Consider the following 12,387-nt stretch of genomic DNA (forward strand, 5'->3'; position numbering starts at 1 on the left):
ACACCGGTCCGAACTACCGAACCAATAGCAGAGGACGCTCCTTCTCGCACATGGCATCCAAGGCATGGAACAGCCACCCCCTGCACCTCAGGACCACGCCATTGCTCCAGATGTTCAGGATAAAATTCCAGACCTGGGTATTCAAACGAGCAACCATACAGCAACCAACTTATCCAGTGCCTCGAGACCCTCACGGGTGAAATCCTGCACTCTATAAATGTTTGATTGATTGATGGCTATTTTGGTGGTGCTAAAGCATCCTCCACATCCTTACTTCCAACACCTATGTTGGAAAGTCTCTCCCCATTCTCCTACCCATTGTCCTCATCATGCTCCAGCCTCTGCCTCAAGACTGGCACTTATTGCTTGCTTAGCACTTAGGTCCTGAAGAATCACCAGCAACCCCATCTGTAAAGTGGGAAAGACACCGTGGCCCATCACGAACTCAGTGGCAGCCCGTAAGAGCAAAACATGACCTTAAGTATCACATGCTTGCTTCATGAGGAGCATTCTCTCAGACTTGTACCTGAGGACAAGGTCACCTTAGGGATCCCAACGACTTACATAATGTGCCCTTTCTTCATGTGAAAGGGTGGGCTGCTGATATGTTTAATATTTTTTCAAGCTCTGATGACTTCTATGAGATTTATGTGTCTATAAGTGTAAGGATAGAGAATATTTCTATGCTTTTTTATATGTCTCTCTCCCACAGAATAACTCAACACTCAAAAAAGATAAACCACTGATTAAACAAGGACACCAATTCACTTTGACACACTTCAAGACAAATTGCCAGAAATAAAATATATGAACCTACATCAACTGTTTACATGTAAAATATAAGAGACATACAAACCGACAGATAAGCTTTCCCCATGCCGGGTAATACTGCACATCCATATATGATTGAATTTAGAAACAGGATGTTAAAATGTGCAATAGACTTGGCATAACAAGGGAAAGAATCTGAACGTGTACTGATTATCATCCCTTTTAGAGGGAAACATTGTAAAAGCAAAGAACATCAATCAGAGCGATGCAACACACATGGAGGAGTCAGGGAAGTGAATGACGTGCTGGGTCATTAGCACTGTTACGACTTTCAAGGTGTGAGCGGTGGCTTTGTGTTCATCTGAAATGTTATACTGCTTTATTTTAACAGATTTTTATACGATGAGGAATTATAAATGCAATGTTCATCACTATTTTCTGTGTGGACCTTTAAGCTGTCGGTTGGAAGCTGTCTAGGCTTAAGGCAAAAATGTAATCAAAGAATACATAAAATGCAGTTTTAATTGAAAAGACAATGGGTGTTCCTCCATAAAAAAATATGACACTATCTGTGGTCCTCAATGCCCCACCTGAATTTCTAAGCTTCAATATCAGTGAACCCTGAGGAAACTGATGTGTGAAACAAAATGTAAGGATTTTGTACCGGGTCTGCCACAAATGATAGATTTACCAGGTTATGCATGTCCTCGTTTAAAACTAATCAGATCATCAGTGCCTGGTTAAGGAAGAAAAAAAATAGGACTTCAAAAGAAAATTGAATAAAATTACCTTCGACTTGATATCCCTATGCAACACTCGCTTACTATGAATGTGTTGTACTCCCATGCATAACTGTACAAACCACTGGAGAATCTGAAAAAAACAACAGTGATATGAGCAGAGAAAAATGTAACGTAAAATAGAACTTAAAAACTTGGTTGTTCGATCAATGATTCCTCCATCCTCACGTTTTTCATCACAAGTAATTGGTTTCTTAGCGCCAAGACGCCCTAGGGTATATGCTGCGCTTTATAAATATCAAAAATAAATAAATAAATAAATAACGTTGGAGGCTTTTTCTGCTCGTCTTAACTATATATATGGAAAAGAAACTATGCAAAAGAAGAAAAAAAAACAATTGAACAGTTCCTGGGGAGGAAGACTGGGGTGACAGAACAAAAGGAATTTCAGTAGACCTTCGCATTTTGAGCTAAATGGCACAACCACTGAACATTCCCCTAGGCCTTCTCCTAAATTAAGCATTTAGCTACCTGATGCCTCACCTGAAAGCGGTTCTAAGCATTATCAGCATACCTGTTGAAATCCAATTTGTAATGCCTTGAAATGTTGGTAAGCTGATTCAGGAAAATGCTGAGCAAAATATATGGAATCATATAACATGGCAACTTAAACTGACACCACCCATTACATCCTTCAAAAGTGGTTTGAAGGTCTGCCAACTACTTAACTGTTTGGAAAATCATCCCTTCCACTTCTATACCTGAAAGCCAACTCTTGTCCAATGGCCTCAGTCCTGGGATAGTTTAGCTGGTCATCCAGTTACCCCTTCAATTAAAAAGACATGTATTACAGTTTCTCACACTACACTATTCCACATCCAATTTAGTAAATTGAAATGTATGTTGTTCACTCAATGAACACGAGATCTGATTTCACATTACATTGTATGTATGTCAGGAGACCATTAGTACAAGTGTCGAAGACAAGCCAGGTCAGTCAGAAGAAAGAAAAGATCTTAACTGCAGATTGTCACATACAAAACTATCACTGTTCAAAAGGCAAAGAGCGAGACATGGGCTGGGTTGGAAGAAGTAAAAGACGAGCCTGTGGAGAGGGACTGGCAGTACGCCCTGAGTGAAAGAATTCAAGATTACACCATCAGTAAATGGGATAGGGTGGGTAGTTCCAGGTGACTTTAAGAAACTGAAGCAGGGAACCGCCCATGCCTCGCAATTTGATGCTTTGTAGGGTTCCTGGTCTCTCAGTTTCCACAATGTTGGCATTTCTGGCACCTTTATTTTCTCTCTTTCCCGCTTCATGCTTCCTGTCTGTAGGTCTTGTGGCTACAGCTATTGAATTAAGGTATCTGGTGAGTCCACCTTGCCAGAGACGCTACCACCTAATGTGCTCCCGATTACGCAAACGGTCTTCTTGTACTGTCTGGGTTTTGTCAAAGGCCCATGAGGTGGAGCTAAGGGTACGTTGTATACTGCTTGGGATCAATGCCCGTCCAATACAAGAGGTGCCACAGCCGTGTTTTGTCTTCCTTCTCTCTCAAATGCTTTACACCATTCCCCCTACCCACAACGAGGTCCTGGTGGTGAGCATCTATCTAACTGTGTTGCTCCTAGGACCCTGCTTATCCAGGAAGTAGAAAAACAAGCGTTTGCAATGCAATCGGTCTCGCAATTACGCAAATTTGAGCTATTGGCATTGTAAATGACAATGCCTTTTATTTACGTTTTGGTTTTTAAAACATAAATAAAAGGCACTCATTTAAAATGCCAATAGCTTAAACAAGCGTAAATGCGAGACTGATTGCATTGCAAATGCTTGTTTCCGTTCTTTCCTGTTTCCCGTTCTAAAATGCGCCCCGTGATGCCTTGCGACGATATGGGTTTGAGATTAGTTGATGCCCTCACTATTATTTGTTTACCTTCCTTATGTACGTGTCACAGTTGAACACGATTTCATTGAATGACACACAATTACATGATCTGTGCGGTACTTCGGCAAGACAGCATGCCCCGTATGTGCCTTGTTGAAAATGAGGATACGTTTCCTTGAACTTATTTCAGGAGACCTTCTTTGATGACGTCACTGTGGAAACGTTGTCGTGATTACCATTGAGCCAATCAGAGCGTCGACACATGCGCACCTTTAAACAAGGGTTGCAGTCAAGAAGTTGTCTGTGGGCATGGTTTTGCCATTTCGAAAGTTTGGCATGCACGAAACTCTGTTTACTTTGTGTAACTTCTGGACACTGTGGTTGTAGAACTTGTACTAATGAACACAGGTGAGTCGATGTAAAGGTTTGCAGTACAGCGAATACCGGATTGATAAAAGCAGGGCTGGTAGCCTCTGGTTTTATTTTCGATAAATCCTTTTTAATTTTGTTGTTGCGGCATGGGCTGTGAGATGTATGACCTGTACTGTTATTGTGTTCTAGGCTCTGCCCCTTGTACAGTGTATCAACTAGGGGAATCTTATTTGTTGCCTGATGACACGAACGTGTATCCATAATGTGCCCCTGCCAGAAAATAGGGGTGTTTGGAATTAACCTTTATGGGGTCTCCCATGTTTGCGAGCGAGTGGTGAGAGGAGAGACAAGCTGTCGGCATTGCAAGAAAGAACAAGCATTTACAATGCAATGGTCTCGGCATTGGTAAAGTTAGAGCTATTGGCATTGCTCATGACATTATTTTTGTTTATGTTTTTAAAACATGTAAAGAAACGGCATTGTCATGAGCAATGACAATAGCTCTAACTTTAACAATGCCGAGACCGTTGCATTGTAAATGCTTGTTGTGCCTTGTTATCGCGGAGCTCGGACACACATACGGATCTGGCATCTCGCGCATTTTGTAATTATTCAGTAACATACCATCACCAATCGCATAAGACGCTAGGTAAAACAAGCGTTGGTTGCTAATTTATCACCTCACATCTCAGTGCCAATCTCTTAAGATCTGGGGGCAGCAGTCACAGCTATGCGGCAAACGGAGCACCGGCCCTGGGGCACTGATTGCAGGAAGGGTCGTGACTTAAAAAAAAAATGCTTGTGCTAAGCTTCTTTCGGGTTCTCCGCCCCTCGCTCCATGGCACTCAGATGAGAACTGTGCCTCCGCATAAACCCTCCCCTCCCCGCTCTATCTATGTGGGGCCGCACTTCCAGCTCTGCGCACAAGCTATAACTATAACAAAATAATGTAGGAGCCATTACTGGCTGTGGATTAATCTGCACTTATAGGCAGAGCAGAGGAATGCACTTTCAAGCATTATGACCTAATCACAAGCCTTGCTAATGTTTTTGTTCTTTTTACAGACTAACGTAGATAATTTCTCCACAGCTTTTATTTATTTTTATACTTCACACGCAAACTGCAAACATCGAAATGGTACACAGAAGGCTAGTGAAAACTCGGAGGCTCGGAATTGTAATAATTATCCAGCCATCCCCTTCAAGTACACCACTACCATCGTAGCAACAGACAGTCAAGTCAGGGTGAGCACTGAGCTGAGGAAAGAAGCACAGAAAATTAACCCCTTTGCAGGCCAGACATGGTGAGGAACCAGTTTTGTTTTTTGGGAGCCTTCCCCGGCAAGAAACTGCTGGTTACTCAGATCGAGGGCTGCGGCTCGCCTCAGTAATTGCAGCGCGGCTCCAAGCCCCTCGGGCCGCTGATCCGGGCCAACGCTCTCAGGACGGGCTAAGCCGAGGCTTCAGGCCTCTGTGTCCGACGGAAGCTGGGGCCACTGACCTGGCCGTCATCCTAAGGCTGAGCCGACGCTGATTGGACAGGAGAAGGGCCCCGGCCTTAGGTAGGGCCCCAGGGGACTGCGCAGCGCACCGAAGCCGTCAGCGGCCTGGAGATGATGTCATTGGCTGAGCCAGGCAGCGCAGGGCAAGCGTCCGAGAACGGCAATGCGCGTGCACGCGCACTGACATGCAGGCTGCGCACGCTCATATGTAAAGCACACATGCATGCACAGGTGCAAACTCCAGGAACCATGCGCAAACACCAGCAGGTCCAAAGGACGACCCGACAGACACACTCATGCGTACAGGCAAACATACCTACCTCGCCCATACACACAGACAAATAGACACACAAACATATGCTAAGAGGCGCCTGCAGACAGACCAACAGACACATGCACTCATGGAGACAGGCCATCAGGCTCCTACAGACAGGGCAACAGACATATAGCCACATGCACTCATGCAGACAGGCCAACAGACATACAGACACATGAACTCGTGCACACAGGCCATCAGGCTTCTACAGACAGACCAACAGACATACAAACCCGTGCACTCATGCACACAGGGCAACAGGTTCATTCAGACATACAGACACATGCACACATGGGTACAAGCCCATACACAAAGACGAACAAAGGTTACATGCACATCAACATGCAGACACCCATGTACCCGGCCACACACACAAGAAATAGATACATCCAGACGCACATTTAACCACAGACAAGAAATACCTGCAGATACGAAAGACAGAGGGACAGACAGACACAGAGGGATGAACAGATGGACAATGTATGTCATGCTCAGTGGTAGGATCAAGCAGACGTTATGCCCGCCACCTGCCAACACTGAATCTTCCATCACACGGCACTCGACGAAGCTCGTTAAACCCTCGGAATAAACTCACTTTATTTGGTGATGGAATAAGTCGTTCCATGAGCCCATTCACTCCTTGGCCTCTTTGAAATGATTACCTGTAGTTTACAAGGCAGTGTACTCTGCATGGCCTCTTTGGTACACCCATGCAGATGTAGTGCGCAATCTCACTACTTACAGCGCTCTAACCCTGTGAGAAGGAGCTGTGAGTACTCACTACTGTTTAACCATTCCTACGATTTATTTTAACCAGCTACTTTGTTAGGACTTAGTAACAATGGTCAATGTAAACAAATTCTTTAATTTATTTAAAGAGAGTTATTAAAACATCGTGCTTGGTATATATGGTCTGACCTGGCAACTTTAGGCCCACTGCAGTCCTGGAGTTTGCAATAATTTTACAAGATGCATTCGTGACCGAAAACGTGCATTGTATTCACGCCGGTTGAATGTTGCATACCTTCGTGTTCCTGATTTGAAAAAATACAGACTTGGTTCTCATTAGCAGTTTGCAACAGAGAAAATAAACAAGCAAGCATTTTAATTACCAGTGTTTACACTTCTTGGCAGTAGTAAAGGGCCCTTGGTAGCATGTTGTTGTAATGGAGCATGAGACACATACGACCCTCTGGACCACCTTACATTGCTCCTTTCCGTCTGGCACTGATAGCCGCAAGTTACTGCAGTCCCTCACCAGAGCCCAGGGCTCGTGCTCCTCACCTGGCGCCAAGCGCCCTGGGCAGCCCCTCACTTGGCACACTGGGGCAGAACCCTCTGCCCTCGCCAGGCTCTTTGAACGGCGCGCTCTTCGGAGCCTTGGAGAGGCAGCCCTCCCCCCAGGTGTCCAAGAGCAGAGCTCAGGGCCCTTCCCCAGGCCCTCAGTAGTAAACCCCTCACCAGGCCCTGAAAAGAGGCACCCCTCTCATCTATCCTTGACTCCTATGAGCAGCTCCACTGACCTGGCCCCTGGAGCAGGGGCCCCTAGGCCCCGCCACGCAGTGGCGCAGTCAGTAAGTGTGCCATGGACTCTACAAGAACCCTCCCCTCCCCCCAACAGTTTCAGTAGGGAAACCGAGTTACAACTGTGGCACTGAGGCCCTTTATATCCATCTCCCCGGTGCGCCTTCACCTGCTGCACAACGAATAGCTGTTTCCCCTCTCGCAGGGGCTTCTGGGGCGACCCCTCCCGTAACTCTAGCGAGGCCCTTTCGAGCTGTTTCCCTCGGCCATCGGCCCTGTCAAGGCCTTTGGAGCGGTTCCCCTCACACCTGCTCTTCACCCCCTGGAACGATACCAATATACCATGGCAGAAATATGTAATTTTGAAAGAGGCCCCGCACACGTGACGTGAGACAATAGGCAGCCACGCACGGACACGGTATCACAGTAGTGTGTGCCAGTGGCAAAAATGCCGTTCCTTCAATCTCTTACCTCGTAGCAGTCTATCGAAACAGAAATAAGACAAGGAGGAAGCTGCGAGCTGCAATGGATACAAAAAACGAGGAGAGCGAGACATGGGGAAATGGATACCGCTGGAAATAAACGATTCTGGATCGGCAGCGCGCACAGCGTTCGGTAATCTCAGCAGCAGAGGGATGAGGCACGTGGAGGGGCCGGGATGTTTTTTCATCGCAGGGATGAGGCACGTGGAGGGGCCGGGATGTTTTTTCATCGCAGTCTGTAAAGAGGGAGAAAACAAGGAGATCAGGTGAGGGAGCAACGCCGGGACACCACCGCCTTTCTCCGAGGCACAGCAGAAAATGCCTCGGAGAAAGGGAGTGTCCTTTTCGGATTGGGGGGCGTGTTTTGCTGTTGTCTCCTCCCTGAGACTTCTCGCAAAAAACACGCCCCCCGATCCGAAAAGGACGGGGCAGGATTAGAGTGACGGGACCTCTTCTCCAATGGCTGGCCAGCATTTACTAGGCCAGCCAATGGAGAACAGGGAAGAAGAGGGGCGGGTTCAAGCCCCTCTTCACCCAAGTCATTATGTCTCGCGAGCGAGACTGCGCAAGAGCAGCCATCGCTAGCCGAGACCTAAAAAGTGCAGGCACTTAGTACCGAACTGGACCTGCCCATTTAAAGCACTGCCCTAGACCCCATAAATGGCACCATCTGAGCACTGTGCCATGCCCCGTGGCTCTAGGGTGGTTATGCTGCTGCAAGCTCAGCCTCTGGCTGATGCCTCCATGAGACAGGTCAGGAGCTAGCAGCCGGGCACTGAGACCACAGAGCACCTGAAGCTTGGAACAGCGCCGCGAAGCCGGCCACGAGTCCGTACAACTGGGCCTTTGCATCGTCTAGTGGCCCCTCCCCCCACATCAGCGTTCTGAGGCGCTCCCTTAGGGGATCCCAAAGCTCCCATCCATTGTGCGGCGCCGACAGGACTAATAGAAGCGTCGATGGAGAGGGGAAAGCCTCACGCACACCCCATTAGTTCCCGACTGCCAATAATCTGCAGCCGAGGGCTGATCGATGGAGTGAATGGTGGTTTGTCAGGGGAGGATCGATCAGTGGCGCGTGGACATCACCCCCTCATGACAGAACCCACACTCTGCTGGGAGAGCCTCCCTCAGTTCCCGGGTCACGAAACCGGGGCATTACAGGGTTCGGGGATCGCCCCGTGCTATAACAGTGGCATGCAGTAGGGTGCACGAGAAAAAAAATAAAAAATAGTGCTTTTAGTGCCACCCTGAGGCGGGCATTAGCGTCAATGAAATATGTCGTTATTTCTAAGTGCCGCCCTGGTCAACACAGCATTTCTCTCAAGCGGCCTTTACACTGAGCTGAACATCACCCTGTATTTAAACATGCGTGTCCCTCCTCAGGGTGCTAGATAAGCAGAATTGCAGCCCAAAAAAGTAGTGTATTGCTGTGACTCACCTTACTGTTTTGCTTTTTTCGCTAATGGAAAATAAATTAGGAAATAACAGTTCTGGTGACTTGTGGTGTCTCACAATTTCTTAGAATGCTAAGTCGGTTGTGAAACAGACATCCGGTCACTCACAGCAACGAGTCGCTCTTTTCAAGAAAGTTCAGCGAGCTGTGGCTGTATAAATCCGATACTTTGGAATGCAAATAATGCTACGCAAGCTCGTACAAAAAATGGCCGGCGAGTCACCAACATTCCCTGGATGCGAAGTACACTGGCACAGTGGCACATTACAGACTCGGAAACCCACTGAAATGCTTCGTTCCTTTCCGAAACACTGGGCAGCCTAGGCCACAGCAGACCCGTGACTGTTTTCCGGCATGATATGCTGCCATGTTTCAGAGCTCACCGCCGCCTTCCACCCCCCAGTCTGTGACATGCCACATACGGCATAGTTTGCCGATGACCCCGAGCCATGGTCAGATCGACGCGTGCTTAAGATGCGGAATAGACTTATTTCTAAAGGAAGTGTACACCCCAAGTAGAGAAATAAAGGCGAGCTCTGTGCAAATGCAAAGATGTCTTGTAGGGTTACTTTCATTTTCACCGCCTTTCCCCTCGCCCCGGTCGCTGGATTCCAGCTTGCTGACGCAATCTCCCCCGTATACTCTGACCCGTTCGAAGACCTCGCTGCAGGTCCCAGGACAATCAATGCACTATATATAGACCGCGGCTGGAGGGAGGAGTCGCTAAAAGCCAGGAACATGCATTCACAACAGGTGAGTGGCAGCAACCGACATCTCTCAATTCATACAGTAATGTTGACAGGATCTGATCCAACAAAGCGTGAGTAGCGCACGGAGAACAAAGGGGAAAACATCTCGCGCTACTACGGGCCGGGATGTTTTTTCATCGCAGTCTGTAAAGAGGGAGAAAACAAGGAGATCAGGTGAGGGAGCAACGCCGGGACACCACCGCCTTTCTCCGAGGCACAGCAGAAAATGCCTCGGAGAAAGGGAGTGTCCTTTTCGGATTGGGGGGCGTGTTTTGCTGTTGTCTCCTCCCTGAGACTTCTCGCAAAAAACACGCCCCCCGATCCGAAAAGGACGGGGCTTCAACGGAGTGACTGGACCTCTTCTCCAGTGGCTGGCCAGCATTTAAGAGGCCAGCCAATGGAGAACAGGAGAGAAGAGGGGCGGGTGCAAGCCCCTCTTCTCAAAGTCACTCCAACTCATTAAATCTCGGAGCGAGACTGCGCAAGCGCAGCCTTTCGCAGCCGAGACCTAAAAAGCTGTTGAGATTACGTAAATCCGGCACAAACTGTCTTTAACCTTGTGAAGGCGAGCTGGATGCTTTATGAAGACGTCTAGTCTACCAGCACAGCCATAAGCAGCATATCAAGAGGGTCACAAGCAGGTCAGCGAAGGACAGGTAAAACAGTACAGCTGTGTTTATACAACTGTATCTGGTGTCGAAACTGTGTATAATATAAAACTGAAGCAGCACCACCGTCAAGCAACAAGGATTGGAAAGGAGTAACCTACTACAGGGAAAAGCCTCTCCGGTTCAAAAATGCCTGAAACTGATTTGCATGAAACAGGATCAGTGTGCTGAGCGTTTGAGTTTGTACAGCAGCATAATGCAGAGTAACAGAGTGCTCTTTTACACATGGACTAAATAGATGCTTGTCATATTATCCTAGGCCTCGTTCTTGTAATATCAAGGCACAATTGCCCAAACCAAGGCTACTGCACTTCTTGTCGCATAGACCATGCCTCTTACACTAACAAGCATTGATCGTTTTCGCGGCCACGAAAGCGATCGCCCGGGAGTGGTGCGTGCGTACGTGTGTGCGTGCGCGCGCTTTAGGCTCTTTTGCAAAGCCCATACTCGTACTTGTGGCGCGCCCCCGAGCGCACCCGCAAGGCGTATGCCGCCACAAGCACGAGAATGTGCTTTGAAAAAGAGCTGCACGGCGGCTAAAGGTCTCCTACGCAGTGCATGCGCACTGCGTAGGCAAGACCTAAAAAGACAGGTCTATGGCTGAAGATGGTGGGCCAGTCAATTATTCCTCATAGAGAACCACCGTGAAAGTACAGCTCGTTTGGTCTTTGATTAACATTAGTATTATTTACCGACTGAATAATCTTAGCGTTCATCTAATGAGGGAACATAGGTGGTCAGAGCTTGAAGGAAGTCTACCTGTATTTCAATATTTATTTGGTTGCCAACAACCAGCCTAAGTTGTGGCCTTCAGTGCAGATGAAGTATTTTCAAGCAGGGCAAAGAAAGTAGCAATGCCAGTCCTCCGAAATAATGGTTCTACCTCAGTTTACCCAATGAGATTGATATTTCCTTGAATACCACTTTGAGATTTGGGTCCTATTAGAAGATGGGTTCCCTTTGGAATCTAAATCAAAACTGCAGATAGTTTGGATTTTATTGTGAAAAAAAAGGTGCATATTTTTCATGGAGGGGAGGGGCACTAAGTCCCTCATTGTCCCTTGAAGTATTAAAGACTTCAGACATATGTGTGACTCCCTGCCTTTTATTTGGTATGAGAAAAAATCTTCAGTGGCTTTGACAATGGACAGAAGTCAGATGTGCATCAGGCGCATAGCATAACGTCTTCTTCCAGTGTCCATCCCTCTTTTCATCTCTATCACTTTCCCTCCCTACTTGTCTTTCTCTCCAAAATGGCTTGATGCAGGTGCTCACAGATACTTCAACCAGCAAAAAGGAAGGTGCAATAGGAAGAGCAATGAAAAATCCAAAGCACTGAGAAATCCATTTCTCTGTGATTGGACAGGAGGCTTCTCCAACTTTTTAGGAGTCCCTGTGGGCCCAGGCTACAGCCATTCTTTGGGTACATTCTGGTACCCCTCAAAGGCTGCAAATCTTATTAACAAGATGTTAATAAGTGCATCCACAGCTTACTTTTGGAAGGTGGTCCCTGGAGTGTTACTATATGCCTTCATCAAAGGAACACCATGGGAGAAAGCTATTACTAGACCGCAATAGAGGTGAATAACATACAGGGCACAATTACGAAGTGCGTGGTACTGGGCAAATTTATCACATTGTAAATGTACCTGCAAATTTACCATTACCATGCGCAAGTACTTCGCAATTATGAGATAAACCAAGTGGGATAGGGAATTACCATGTGTCGCTGGTTTTTCTGGCTATAAACCACACCGAATTATCGATTACATGGGGTTTGCCACAAACAATTACCACTTGCTGTAAGCCAGTGGTAAATGTATTCTGTGCAGGGTGGTTGGGGATGAGGTGGAGGGGAGTAAGGAAGGAAAGGGGGGGGGGAAATATATTTTTTCCCGTTCAAAAAAAAAAAAAATGATAT

General features: G+C 47.1%; 1 protein-coding gene across 3 annotated transcripts in view; it reads right to left on the reverse strand.

Annotated features, from left to right (window-relative positions):
* Window positions 1–12,387, reverse strand: part of LOC146802202 (serine/threonine-protein kinase Nek3-like) — a 143,179-nt gene that overhangs the window by 92,417 nt on the left and 38,375 nt on the right. For all 3 annotated transcript variants that reach the window (XM_085621790.1, XM_085621791.1, XM_085621789.1), the window contains exon 5: window positions 1,561–1,644. In XM_085621790.1, the coding sequence (XP_085477916.1) occupies window positions 1,561–1,644 (84 nt within the window). The remainder of the gene's footprint in view (window positions 1–1,560; window positions 1,645–12,387) is intronic.

This window comes from Triturus cristatus, chromosome 8, assembly GCF_964204655.1.
Source record: "Triturus cristatus chromosome 8, aTriCri1.1, whole genome shotgun sequence".
In the NCBI taxonomy this organism is placed as follows: Eukaryota; Metazoa; Chordata; class Amphibia; order Caudata; family Salamandridae; genus Triturus; species Triturus cristatus.